Source organism: Pteronotus mesoamericanus, unplaced genomic scaffold (genome assembly GCF_021234165.1).
Source record: "Pteronotus mesoamericanus isolate MK-2021 breed Mesoamerican mustached bat unplaced genomic scaffold, CSHL_Meso_final contig_27, whole genome shotgun sequence".
NCBI classification, from domain to species: Eukaryota; Metazoa; Chordata; class Mammalia; order Chiroptera; family Mormoopidae; genus Pteronotus; species Pteronotus mesoamericanus.
In genome coordinates this window covers 7,816,941-7,830,776 of record NW_026555115.1, presented here as the reverse complement: position 1 = coordinate 7,830,776, position 13,836 = coordinate 7,816,941, and the positions used below count along the sequence as shown (strand labels likewise).

Genomic DNA, 13,836 nt, shown 5'->3' with positions numbered 1-13,836 from the left:
TGGTTTTACATAGGGAAAAAAGGCAGGTACAACTCTTACTATGTAGCACCACTTAAATTGCAGCAGCATCTGATTACTTCAAGTAGTTATAGTAATGCTGCTTAACCATTTTTCACAAGTAGAAAATTTTAATATTTATGTGGCTCAGGAGGCTCCTTGAGGCTGGATGGGGTAGCCCTGGGGTTCTACTCTCCTAAGGCGTTCAGTCATCCAAGAGGGAAGGAAATTATTTTCTTTAGCCATTTATAACCTATTCTGTGTGTTGCTGGTAAACTAAGAATTATAGTATGGCAATCAATTTTTGCCTAATTAATTTCAAAATTTCAAGAAAGACATACTCCATAAACCTACCTTGTATATTCTTCTTGTAACTTGTTGGGGTCACTTACAAAAAATTTGACTCTAAAATTCAAATTGTAAGGAGATCCTCCTAGAATTAATAAAAGCAGTTCTAATTAATCAGATTATATTACCCAGTATCTTTATAAAGTATATTTGCAAAACATCAAGTAAATATGCATGCTCACTTTTTAGCTGCTTCCTTATTGGTTTATTTGGATCCAGCCACCTCTGAAAAATAAGAAAATGAGATAAATTTCATTTTTTCTTGAAGAACTAATACACTAATTCATGCAAATCTGTTCCAACTGAAGATTAATATTAAAAACTGCATTTTTGAAAAGGCCTAGGTAGGAAAGAATCATTAATTGACAGATTTTGACATCAAATATAACAAAATTATGCTAGAAAGTGATGAATGTATTTGTGGTGGCTTTAAGCTTTTTATTTTAATTTCACATCAAATTATACATACTTCTATTCCAAAAGCAAAAATGCTTAATAATTACTGCAATCTAATGTGATTTCTGTTAATTTAACTATATTATATAACAGCCTGGCAAATTAAATTCCCTTATCTCATAAAACTATGCTTGTCCTTATGCTCCCATTCAGACAAAATTTACCTATCATGAAAATCTGTTAAGAAAAATATTTCAGTTCTTAGCAGATAGCTCAGTTGGTTAGAGCATCATCCCGATACACCAAAGTTATGGGTTCGATTCCTGGTTGGGGCACATCCCTGGGTTCTGGGCCTAGTCCCCTGCTGGGGTGCGTATTAGAGGCAACTAGCCGATGTTTCTCTACCTCTTTCTCCCTCCCTTCCCTGCTATCTAAAAATAAATAAATAAAATCTTGGAAAAAAAAATAAAAGAATCAACCAATGAATGCATTAAGTGGAACAACAAATCGATGTTTCTGTCTTTCCCCTTTGCCTCACTCTCTAAAAATCAATAAATTATAAAAAAATTAATTTTTTTGTAATTTCTGTTCTATTTCTTAAAAAACAAATAAAAAAACTACTCCTCCAAAAGAAAACTGCACTTATTTTGTAAGCAATAATATTTAGTTTTGAGAAGGACTGCTTTTTGTGTGTGAGAATTTCAAGTAGCTTTAACACTTCTGAATGCCAGTTAGGTTCTATTTTAGAAAAATTAACTCAGAAAATATTTCAACTACCAACATGTTTCAATTTAAAAAATTACTCAAAATGAGATTATAGATGTGGCAATATTTTCAAAGTACTACACAAATATAAACTTATATATCATTATTTATAATCCTTACCTCTCACACTTGATTCCATGAAGAGCACATAAATAGATTTTAATAGCAAATGGCTTGGAGTAATCAATGTATCTTTCCTTTCCACTACCCCTAACATCCAACATATCAAATCCAGCTAATTCTACCTTCAAACTACACCTAGTGTTTAACAATTCTTCTCCATCTAGTCTGCCACCATCCTTATTTCTGCTATAGCTCTGGCCACAGACTCTTAATTACTGTTTCTGCCTCTTTTTTTACCACCTTTCTCCCTCCTCCATCTAGAAGCTCAAGTAGTCTTTTAAAACATAACATCACTTCTTTGCTTCGTCTTTTGATAATTTCTCAATGTAAGGTCCAAAGTCCTTAGCATTCTCTCTTCTTAACTCTTCTACCTCAATTTACTAAGCTCTAGCCATAATGCCTCCCTTCTGTTACTAAATGATGCCATCTTAGGGCCTTCAGTTCCATACTTCCTTAATACACAGAATGTCCTTCTCCAGCTGTACCATAGCTGACTCCTTTCATTACCTGTGTCTCAGCTTAAATATTACCTCCTCAGAAAAGGTCTTCACTGACCACCCTATCAAAAGTATGTCACGAAGCTCCTATTTACTTATTTTCAAGAAACAGGCAAGGGACATTAAGTTCTCTCGTAACACTTTCTTTTTTTTTGTGATATGTCTGTTTTACCTTTTTATCACCCATCTCTTTCATTTAGATTATGAACTCTGTGAAGTAAGGGATAAAATCTTATTGATTCAAAGCTGAACAGTCAGCACCTAGCACAGGGTGTGGCATATAATGTCTACTAAAAATATTTGGTGAAGAAGTGATTATACCTGCTGAATAAATCAAGAAACAGTTAAAGGGGAAAGGGGTATTTCTGTGCCAAAAATTGGCCAATTTTCACTCCTATTTAAAAAATGTTTCCTCTATACAGCCACACATTTATCCACCTTCCTACCCATCTATGTTTTAATCTAGTGACTCTGTACTTCACATTTTAGAGAAAAAGTCATACATTATTTTCATTTTAATACTTGTCTAAAATCAAAATTTAGGATCATTTAATTTATCCAAAGCCTTCCTTCCTAATTGAGTTCCCCTTCAAAAATATGTTGATATCAGACATGCAAATATATTTACATATACAAATAGATGTGTTAATCTGACATAGTTGAGAAGGAGTACAATGACAAGCACTGGAAAATTTGAGAGACCTCATCAATGATGTCTTAGGATCTTTCTAGGCTTAAAACTAGAAAATGAAGCAACACTATAACGAGCACTCCTAGAGAGTAAAGATACTGTTCACAGTAAAAACACACCATTATGTCAAAAGAAAAACAAAGTAGGGGAAAAGATAACATATAAACAGGTCTACAAATCAATAAGAAAGACCAACACTAATAGAAAAACAGACAACAGGTAAGATAGACAATAGAAAGTATACAAGAACTATAAATGGTATTTCAGTATATGGAAAGATATTCAATCTTGATCATAATTACAGAAATATAATAGTCTCCATTAGGTTATCATTGTTCAACAATAACAATGACAAAGATTAAAACTTTTAATGACGTATCACAATGGCAAGAATGTGAGGAAAACAGTACTCATACATAATTTGTGAGAATATAAATTATATCACCTCAATGTAGGACAACTTGATAATATTTATCAAAATACAAAATGCGTATCACCATGGACTCAGCATTATTTCTATACACCATTTTAACTGATATATCTCACACAATATAAAATTCACCATTTTAGAGTGTACACTTCAGTGTGCTTCAGTTTATTCACTATGTTGTACAACCATCAACACTAAATAATGTCAGAATATTCGCATCACCCTAAAAAGAAATCCTGTTTCTTTCTATTAGCAGTCAGTCCCGATATTGCACTACTCACAGGACCTAACCACTACTAATCCACTTACTGTCTCCATAGATTTGTTCTGGACATTCATATGAATACAATCATACAACAGGTGATCGTTCTGCCTGGCTTCTTTCACTTAATACAACAGCCTACCCACCTTCCCATCCACAGATACAGTCCAAAACCCCACTGGACCCCACTGGAACATAGATATGTTCATTCCTATACATACCTATGATAATGTTTCATTTATAAATTACACATAGTAAGAAAATAACAAAACAATTATAACAAAATACTGTAATGAAAGTTATGTGAATGTGGTTTCTCTCCCTCTCAAAATATTTTATTGTACAATATTTACCCTTCTTCTGGTGATCATGTGAGATGATACAATGCCTATATGAGGAGATGAAGTGAGGTGAATAACATAGGCATTGTGATGTAACATGAGGCTACTAATGACCTTCTGGTGATATATGAGAAAGATCATTGGCTTCAGGTGATCGTAAATAATCGCGCAACAAGAAACTACTAAGGACTTTCAGGCAGGCAGTGTATACAGCATGGATATGCTGGGCAAAGACATGATTCATGCCCTAAGTGGGGTGGCACAAGATTTTATCATACAACTAAGAATGGCAAGCAACTGAAAACTTATGAATTATTTCTGCAATTTTCAATTTAGTATTTTAGGGCTGCAGGTAACTAAAACTGTGGAAAGCAAAACTATGGATTAAGGGGACACTACTGTACAATGCTTTTAAGGTTCACCCACGTTGTAGCATGTAACAGTACTTCATTCCACTTTTATAGCTGACACTTGATCGTTTCTATCTTTTGTCTATTATAATAAGACTGCTATGAACATTTGTACATAAGTTTTTTGTGTAAATATGCGTTTCAGTTCTCTCAGGTATATACCTAATAAGTGGTATTTTTTGGTAAATAGTAACACTAAAATTTTGAAGGAATTGCCAAATTTATTTTCATAATGGCTGAGACTTTTTATATTCCCACCATCTATGAATGAGGGTTCCAATTTCTTTGCATCCTCATCAATACATGTTCTTGTCTACCTTTTTATTATACCCCTCCTACCAGGTATGAAGTAATATGACATTCCTTTTTATTGCTGAATAATATTCTATTGTATAAATATACACTTTTGGTTCATCCATTCAATAGTTCATGAATATCTACACTGATTCCACTTTTTCGATATTATGAATAATGCTGCTATAAACATCTCAGTAGAGACGTGTGTGTGGACATGTTTTCAATACTCTTGGGTATATATATAGAGGTGAAATTTCTTACAGTAACTTTTTGTCACATCTTGAACACAAGTACTATAAGCTTTCTAATTTTGTTCTTATACAAACAAATAGGCATTGAGATTATATCACTACCTTTATTTATTATTGATTAATTTTTCAAAAAATATGAGATGCTTCAAGAATTTCTGTGTCATCCCTTGTGCATAGACCATGGTAAACTTCTCTATATCATTCCAATTTTAGTATCTGTGTTGCTGAAGCGAGCACTCACTACCTATATTTAGTCACATACCATAATTTTCAGTGTCAAAATTTTCTCTCCCAACTAAGTTACTGATATATCTGAGATAAGATTTTAACTGTTTACAATGCAATGAGTTTAAAATGTACTTTATTAGAAATGACTTATATCTATTGTATCATTTTATATTTTTAATAAATTTTTTAATTACAGTTGACGTATTAGTTTAACGTGTACAACATAGTGATTAGATATTTGTATCTTACAATATGATCACAAGTCTAGTACCCATCTGACATCATACATAGTTATTACAACATTGACTATATTCCCTATGCTGTACCTTACATTCCTGTGAATGTTTTTATAACTGGAGACTTGCAAATCTTAATCCCTATCCCTTTCTCATCCATCCACCCAAATCCCCTTCCACCTGACAAGCATCAAGATGTTCTGTGTACTTACAAGCTTTCGCTTGTTCATTTAGTTTATGAGATGCCACATATAAGTGAAATCACATGGCATTTGTCTTTGACCCATTTTACTTACCGTAACACCCTCTATGTCTATCCATGTTGTTGCAGATGTCAAGATTTCTTTTTCATGACCAAGTAGTAGTCCATTGTATATATGTATCATTTCCTCTTTTCACATTTGTTCATCTATAGAAACTTAAACTGCTTCCACACTATGGCTATAGTAAACAATGCTGTAATTATCATGGGGATGCAATATATTTTTTGAGATTAGCATTTTGGATTTCCTTGGATAAATACCCAGAAATGGATTTGTTGGGTCTCTTCTTTGCCTCTCGTTACAGCTTTTGTTTTAAAGTCTATTTTGTCTAAGTACTGATACCCTAACTTTTTAAAATTTTCTGTGCTTTTTGTCATCCCTTCACTTTCAGTCTGTATGGGTCTCGTGTACACATTATACATATGGGTGAATGGATTAATTCACACACTCTGTCCTTTGACTGAAGCATTTAATCCATTCATATTTAACATAATTATTGATAGGTATGTATTTACGTCATTTTATTATATGTACTTTTTATCTCTTTTTTTTCCTTCTTAAAGACATCCTTTTAACTTTTCTTGTTATGCGGGTTTGATGGTGACGAAGTCCATTACCTTTTTCTTGTCTGAGAAGTTCTGTCTTTCGATTCTAAATGATAGACTTTTGGCATAATCTTCATTGTAGGTCTTTGCTTTTCATCACTTTTAATATTCCATGCCAATCCTTTCTGGCCTGCAAAGTTTCTGCTGAGAAAACAGCTGACAGTTGTATGGGAACTCCCTTGTATATAACTGCTTTTCTCTTGTTGCTTTTAAGATCTTCTCTTGGTCTTTAACCATTAGCATTTCAATTATGATGTGTCTTGGTGTGGGTCTCTTTGGGATCATATTGTTTGGCATTCTACACTTGTATGTCTTTTCTTCTCCATGTTAGAGCAGTTTCCTGTCATTATTTCTTCAAATAGGTTTTCAATTCCCTGCTCTCCCTCTTCTCTTTCTGTTATCCCAATGATGAAAATGTTGGTATGTGTAATGTTGTATTAGAGGCCTCTTAAACTATCCTAATCTTTTTGGATTCCTTTTTCTTTTTGGTATTCTGATTGGCTTTTCCTGCTTCCTTGTCCTCCAAATCTCTGACTAGGATCCTCTGCTTTATCAACCCTTGATTCCTCTGATGTACTCTTCATTTCAGTTATTATAGTTTTCATTTCTAACTGGTTCTTTTTAACATTTTCTATCTCCACTTTTATGTTTCCTATCTCTTTGCTTAAGTTCTCAATGAGTTCAACTACTTTTCACCTAAGTTCATTGAGCTTCCCTATAATGTGCATTTTGAATTCCACATCTGGTAGATTGCTTGTCTACATTTTGTTTATATCTTTTTTGAAAGTTGTGTTCTATTCTTTCATTGGGACATGTTTTGTCATCTCTTCATTTTGGCTGCCTGCCTGTTTGTTTCCATGTATTAGGTAGAGGTGCTACATCTCCTGGTCTTGGAAAAGTAACCTTATGTAGTAGGTGTCCTGCGGAGCCTGGTGGCACAGTCGTCCATGTCACCTGAGTTGAGTGCTCCAAGTATGTCCCTGTGTGGGTTGTGTGTACCCTCTCATTGTAGTTCAGGCTTAACTGCTGTTGGCATGTCAATGGAAGGGATTGGCCTTCAGGCTGACTGGTTGTAAGAACTGGCCATGACAACAGAGGAGAAACTGTAGCGCAGAAGCTGAAGCCAAAACAGGATTTCCTTTAGCGGGCTCTGCTGGCTGCCACGTTTGCCTCTTGGGTATCTCATTTGTGCAAGTAGTTGGGCATCTGATGTGGCCTGAGGCTCAATGCCAGGTATACTGGCTCTGTGACCTCTTGGGAAGGGCTCAAGTGACGGTCAATTGTCTCTGCTTGTGCCCTGCCCAGAGCCACCTGGTATGAGCTACAAAGTGATGTGAAGATGGCTGCCACTATGCTGGGTTTGGGGCTGTCTGGAAAGGAGCTGGTATATAGGTGCAGAGCCTTGACTTTGGAGTCCTCTGCCCTCAATAGCTTGGTTCTGGTGACCAGTGGGATTTTTGTTTGTGGGTTCAATAGGATAGTAGCAAATTAAAAAATTCTCAACTGCCTATCACCCCAGGGCTTGGCATAGAGGAAACAAAGAAAAATGCCCATTTCCTAATTTTCCCCTGCAAGAGGTATATTTGCAGACTTGAAAAGCTGCTGCCTGAAGGTCTGGATTCCAATCAGCCTGAATCTTGGTGCTAACCGAAATCCTCCTCTTCATGAAAATGGCAAGTCTTAGCACATGTTTAACTACTGAAAGCCACTAAAAATAAAACAGGCTGCTTGAACAATTCCAAAGGTTTGAGAAACAACCAAGACCTACAGCAAGGTTGAAAAGATAAGGCTGATTTCCTTCAAGACTGGGAGAAGTGGCTATTTCATCTAATGCATAGAAACTAGCCCTGGCTGGTGTGACTCAAAGGACTGAGCACTGGTCTATGAACCAAAGGGTGGCTGGTTCCATTCCCAGTGTGGGCACATGCCTGTGTTGCAGTCCAGGTCCCTGGTTAGGGAGCTGCATGAGATGTAACCAGTCAATGTTTCTTTCACACATCAATGTTTCTCTCTCCCCCCCCACCTCTAAAAATAAATTAATAAAATCTTTAAAGAAAAGAAACTAACACAGAGAGTCAAGGAAAGTGGAGAAACAGAGAAATATGTTCCAAATAAAAGAATAATAGAAAGACTTTAATGAAATGGAGTCAAGTGGTTTACCAAATAAAGAGTTCAAAATAAGTCATAAAGATGCTCACTGACCTCAAGAGAAGAATAGATGAACATGGTAAGAATTTCAACAATGAGATAGAAAATACTGAAAAGTACCAAATATAAGCCAGAAACTGAAGAACACGATAACTTAAAAATACAATGGAGGGGTTCAACAGCATATCAAATGATGCAGAAGGAAATCTATCAATGAACTTGAAGACAGGACAGTGGAGTTCACACAATCAGAACAGCAAAAATAAAAAAGAATGAATGAAAGTTAAATAGCATAAAGGACTTATGGAACAAAAACAAGGGGACTAAAATTCATATAGGGGTCCCAGATGTAGAAAAAAGTGGCAGAAAATCCTTTTGAAGAACTAATGGCTGAAAACTCCCCTAATCTGCAGAAGGAAACAGACATACAGATACAAGAATCGAATCTCAGAGTTTCAATGATGAAGAATCCAAAGAGACCCCACAAGATGTGTTATAATTAAAGTGTCAAAAGTTAATGACAAGGGAGAATCTTTAGAATAGCAAGAAAAAAAAAAACGAAACAAAACAAAAACTGGTTATGTAAAAAGAAAATCCCCATAAGCCTACAGGCAAATTTTTCAGTAGAAACTTTGGAGACTAGAGGGGAGTGGCTCAATAAATTTGAAGCACTGAAAGAAAAAAGTGTCAAGCAGGAATATTCTATCCAGCAAAGCTGTCCTTCATAATTGAAATTAGGAGAATTTTCCAGACAAACAAAAGCAAGGAGTTCATCACCATCAGACTAGCCTCCAAGAAATGTCAAAGGGACTTTTAAACACTGAAACTGAAATCAGTAACAGGAAAACATGAAACTACAAATTTCACTAACCAGGTAAATACAAGGTAAAATTCAGAATAATCTAATGTTGTCAAAGTGGTGGGTTCATCACTTATAGAGCCAGCACGAAGGTTAAAAGACAAAAATAAATATAACCACAATAATTTGTTAATAGATACACAAGATAAAAAGGTGTAAAATGTGACATAAAAAATATAAAACGTGAAGGGAAAGCAAAAAGTCAAAGGTTTAGAATGTGTTCAAACTTGTTATTATCACCTTAAAATAGACTGTTAAAAACAAAAGGAGTTCCCCTGGCCAGTGTGGCTTAGTTGGTTGGAGCATTGTTCCACAACCAAAATGTGGGTTTGATTCCTGGTCAGACAACACACCTAAGTTGCAGGTTTGATTCCTGGTCCAGGCTCTGGAATGTGCAATCCTGTCCTGAATGCATATAATGCCCTGTCCAGGTATCATACCTGGTCCAGGTGCATACAGGAGGCAACCAATTGATGCTTATTTCTTGTATCAATGTTTCTTTCTCTCCTTTCCTCTCTCTTCCTCCTCCCTCTCTAAAAGCAATGAAAAATATGTCCTTGAGTGTCCTGACTGGTGTGGCTCAATGGGTTGGGTGTCATCTTGCAAACTGAAAGGTCACGAGTGTGATTCTCAGTCTGGGCACGTGCCTGAGTTGTGGGCCAGGTCTGTGGCTGGGGCGTACAAGAGGCAACTGATCAATGTTTCTCTCACACATTTAAGTTTCTCTTCTTCTTCTTCTCTCTCTCTACACCCCTCTCTAAAAATACATAAATAAAACCTTCTAAAATATGTCCCCAAATGAGGATAAAAACACAATAAAAAAATTTTTTTAAATGTTTTATTTAATGTAAGCTCCATGGTAACCACAAAGCAAAACCCTATAGTAGACACATAAAAGATAAGAAGAAAGGAATTTAAGTATACTACTACAGAAAATCATCAAACCACAAGGGAAGGAAACAATGAACAAGTAGTAATGATTATATACCTATCAATAATTATTTTATATTATAAATGGAATAAGTTCTCCAATCAAAAGACACAGGATAACTTAATGGAGAAAAGAATAACTTATCTATGCTATCTACAAGAGACTCATTTCAGATGCAGGACACATACAGACTGAAAGTGAAGAGATGAAAAAGATATTCCTTGCAAATGGAAACCAAAACAAAGCTGGGTAGCTATACTTACATAAGATAAAATAAACCTTGAGACAAAGACTGTAATAGGAGATGAGGAAAGTCATTATACAATGATAAAGGCATAAATCCAACAGGAGGATATAAATTTGTAAATATGCACCTAAATAGATAAAGCAAATATTAATGGGCCTAAAAAAATAAAAAGACAGCATTACAATAATAGTAGGGAACTTTAATATGCTACTTTCATCAACGGGTGGATTATCCAAATAGAAAATCAGTACGGAAAGGCTGGACTGAAACAAAAGATAATTAGTATTGGTGAGTAGATGGAGAAAAGGGAACATCTGTACATTCTTGGTGAGAATGTAAATTCATGCAGTCATTAAGAAAAACAGTATGAAGGTTCATCAAAAAATTAAAAATAGAATTAACATATGCTCCAGCAACCACTTCTGGCATTTATCCAAAGGAAAAACACTCACTTGAAAACATGCATGTACCACCATGTACACTGAAGCATTATTTACAATAGACAAGATATGGAAACAACCTAAGTGCTCATCAATGGATGAATAGATAAAGAATATTTGGTATATATTAAAAATAAAATATTTTCAGCCAGTTCTGGCTAAGATAGAGGCACAGGTAGATATACTTTGCCTCCTCGCACAACCAAAAGAAGGACAACAACAAACTTAAAAACAAAAAATAAACAGACTGCCAGAAAATCAAACTGTATTGAAGTCTGACAACCAAGGAGCTAAAGACAAAACATTCATCCAGACCCACAGGAGGGGCAGAGACAGGCAGGAGGGGCAGAGAAGCCGCAGGACAAGGTGGCAGCTGGAGGCCCAGGCAGGCAAGAAGACCTCTGGCGGTCCCAGTGGTCCCATATTTGCATGCAGATAAACTGCGAGGAACAGCTGGAGACTGAGACAGACCAAGCAATGCAGGGTTCCAGTGTGTGTGGGGGGCGGGGGAAGCCTCAAATCCTTTGGCTATAAAAACCTGTGGGGACATGACGCAGCGGGAGAAATTCCCAGCCTCACAGGAGGGTTTGTTGGAGAGACCCACAGGGTCCTAGAACGTACACAAACCCACCCACCTGGGATTTGGCACCAGAAAGGCCCACTCCACCTGTGCATAGCAAGGGGAAGTGACTGAAAGCCAGCAGGGAGCTGAGCAAGCTGTACTTTTCCTTCTCTGTCCCTTCCCCCGCATACAGTGCCACAACGCAGCCAAGTGGATTGCCCCACCCTGGCGAATACATAGGGCTCTGCCCCTTAAAACATAACAGGCACACTGAGACAAAAAAATATGGCCCAAATGAAAGAACAGATGAAAGCTCCCAAAAGAGAACTAAGCCATGAAGAGATAGCCAACCTATCAGATGCACAGTTTAAAACACAGGTAATCAGGATGCTCACAGAATTGGTTGAGGATGGTCACAAAATGGAGGAAAAAGTAAAAGCTATGCAAAGTGAAATAAAGAAAAATATACAGGGAACGAACAGTGAAGGGAAGGAAACCAGGGCTCAAATAAAAAATTGGGAGCAGAAGGAAGAGATAAACATTTAACTAGAAGAGAATGAAGAAACAAGAATTCAAAAAAATGAGGTGAGGCTTAGGAACCCCCGGGACTACTCTAAACTTTCCAACGTCCAGATCATAGGGATGCCAGAAGGAGAAGAGGAAGAGAAAGAAATTGAAAACCTCTTTGAACAAATAATGAAGGAAAAGTTCCCCAATCTGGCAAAGGAAAGAGACTTCCAGGAGATCCAGGAAGCTCAGAGAGTCCCAAAGAAGTTGGACCCAAGGAAGCACACACCAAGGCACATCATAATTACATTATCCATTTTCCAAGATTAAAGATAAGGAGAGAATCTTAAAAGCAGCAAGAGAAAAGGAAGACACCTACAAAGGAGTTCCCATAAGACTGTCAGCTGATTTCTAAAAAAAAAAAAACAACCAAAAACAAAAAACAAACAAACAAAAAACCCCCAAAAAACCCTTGCAGGCAAGAAGGAGCTGAAAAGGAAGTATTCAAAGTCATGGAAGGCAAGGACCTACCCTCAAGATCATTCTATCCAGCAAAGCTATCATTTAGAATGGAAGGGCAGATAAAGTGCTTCCCAGATAAGGTCAAGTTAAAGGAGTTCATCATCACCAAACTCGTATTATATGAAATGGTAAAGAGACTTATCTAAGAAAAAGATGAATATCAGAAACTAGAACAGTAAAATGGTAACAAATTTACAGCTATCAACAACTGAACCTAAAAATTAAAAACAAAAACTAAGCAAACAACTGGAACAGGAACAGAATCACAGAAATGGAGATCAGAAGGGAAGAGGAGGGGGGAGAATGGGGGAAAAGATACAGGGAATAAGCAGCATAAATAGTAGATACAAAATAGGTAGGGGGAGGTTAAGGATAGTACAGGAAATGGAGAAGCCAAGTAACTTATATGTACAACCCATGGACATGAAGTAAGGGGGCGGGGAATGCCGGTAGGATGGGGGGCGTGCAGGGCAGAGGGGAATAAAAAGGAGGGAAAAAATGTGAACTGTAATTGCATAATCAATAAAAATACATTAAAAAATGAAAAAAATATTCAGCCATTAAAAAAAAGAAACCCTACCATTTGTAACAACTTGGATGAACCAAGAGGGTATTACTTTAAGTGAAGTAAGTCAGACACAGAAAGACAAAAACTGTATGATCTCGCTTACACGTACAATCTAAAAACAAAAAAGTAAACAAAAATGCTGAACTCACAGATACAGAGAACAAACTGGTGGTTGCCAGAGGTACAGGGCATGGGCAAAATGAGTATAAAGGGTCAAAACTTCCACTTAAGTAAGTCCTGGGGATGTAACGTATAGCTTGGGGACTATACTTAACATTTTATATTAATGATAATTAAAGTATTGTGTATTTGAAAGTCGCTAAGAGAGTAAATCTTTAAAGTTCTTATCACAAGGAAAAAATTTAATTACCTATAGTGATGGATGTTAACTAGACTAATTGTGGTAATCATTTTGCTGTATATACAAATATCAAATCATTATATGTCAATTATATATCAATTTATTTAAAAAACCTAATAGGACTGGGTATTTCATCATCAACTCTACCAATTTATGAAGGAGTTTCAATTAAGACATGGAGTCCTATTGACAGTATTCTCAAAACCAACTGGTCATTCTTTTCCTTGGTAGAGTTGCTTTTTAAATCTGCAAAATATTCCCTATTTGCAAGTTAATTTTCTATCTTCCAAAGTGTAGCTATTTGGGGGGAAAAAGTAGTTTGTGTGATTGCCTGATTAAACTTGTTACTTGCGTTATTAAAATTTTCTATGATTTTATTATTATGTACTACATCTATTAATGTTGAAAGCACTGTCTTGCAATAGCATCTACTTTCTCTCTTTTTTTAATTCTTACCTGAAAACATGTCCATTGATTTTAGAAAGAGACAAAGGAAGAGGGAAAATGGGAGGGAGGAAGAGAAGGAATGAGGGAGGGGGAAGAGGAGAGAT

The 13,836-nt window shown here is 36.1% G+C and overlaps 1 protein-coding gene and 1 non-coding gene across 3 annotated transcripts in view; both read right to left on the bottom strand.

Annotated features, from left to right (window-relative positions):
* The window catches only part of PTPN4 (protein tyrosine phosphatase non-receptor type 4), a 258,211-nt gene that overhangs the window by 143,727 nt on the left and 100,648 nt on the right, over nt 1-13,836 (bottom strand). Inside the window, exons 4-5 of one of the 2 annotated variants that reach the window (XM_054575007.1) lie at nt 528-570; nt 352-430 (exon numbers count right to left, since the gene is read on the bottom strand). In XM_054575007.1, coding sequence (XP_054430982.1) covers nt 352-430; nt 528-570 — 122 coding nt within the window. The remainder of the gene's footprint in view (nt 1-351; nt 431-527; nt 571-13,836) is intronic. The other variant, XM_054575008.1, reaches the window with a different exon arrangement.
* Nucleotides 4,938-5,045, bottom strand: LOC129071874 (U6 spliceosomal RNA). The gene has a single exon (XR_008529300.1). It is a non-coding gene; the product is annotated as a U6 spliceosomal RNA (small nuclear RNA).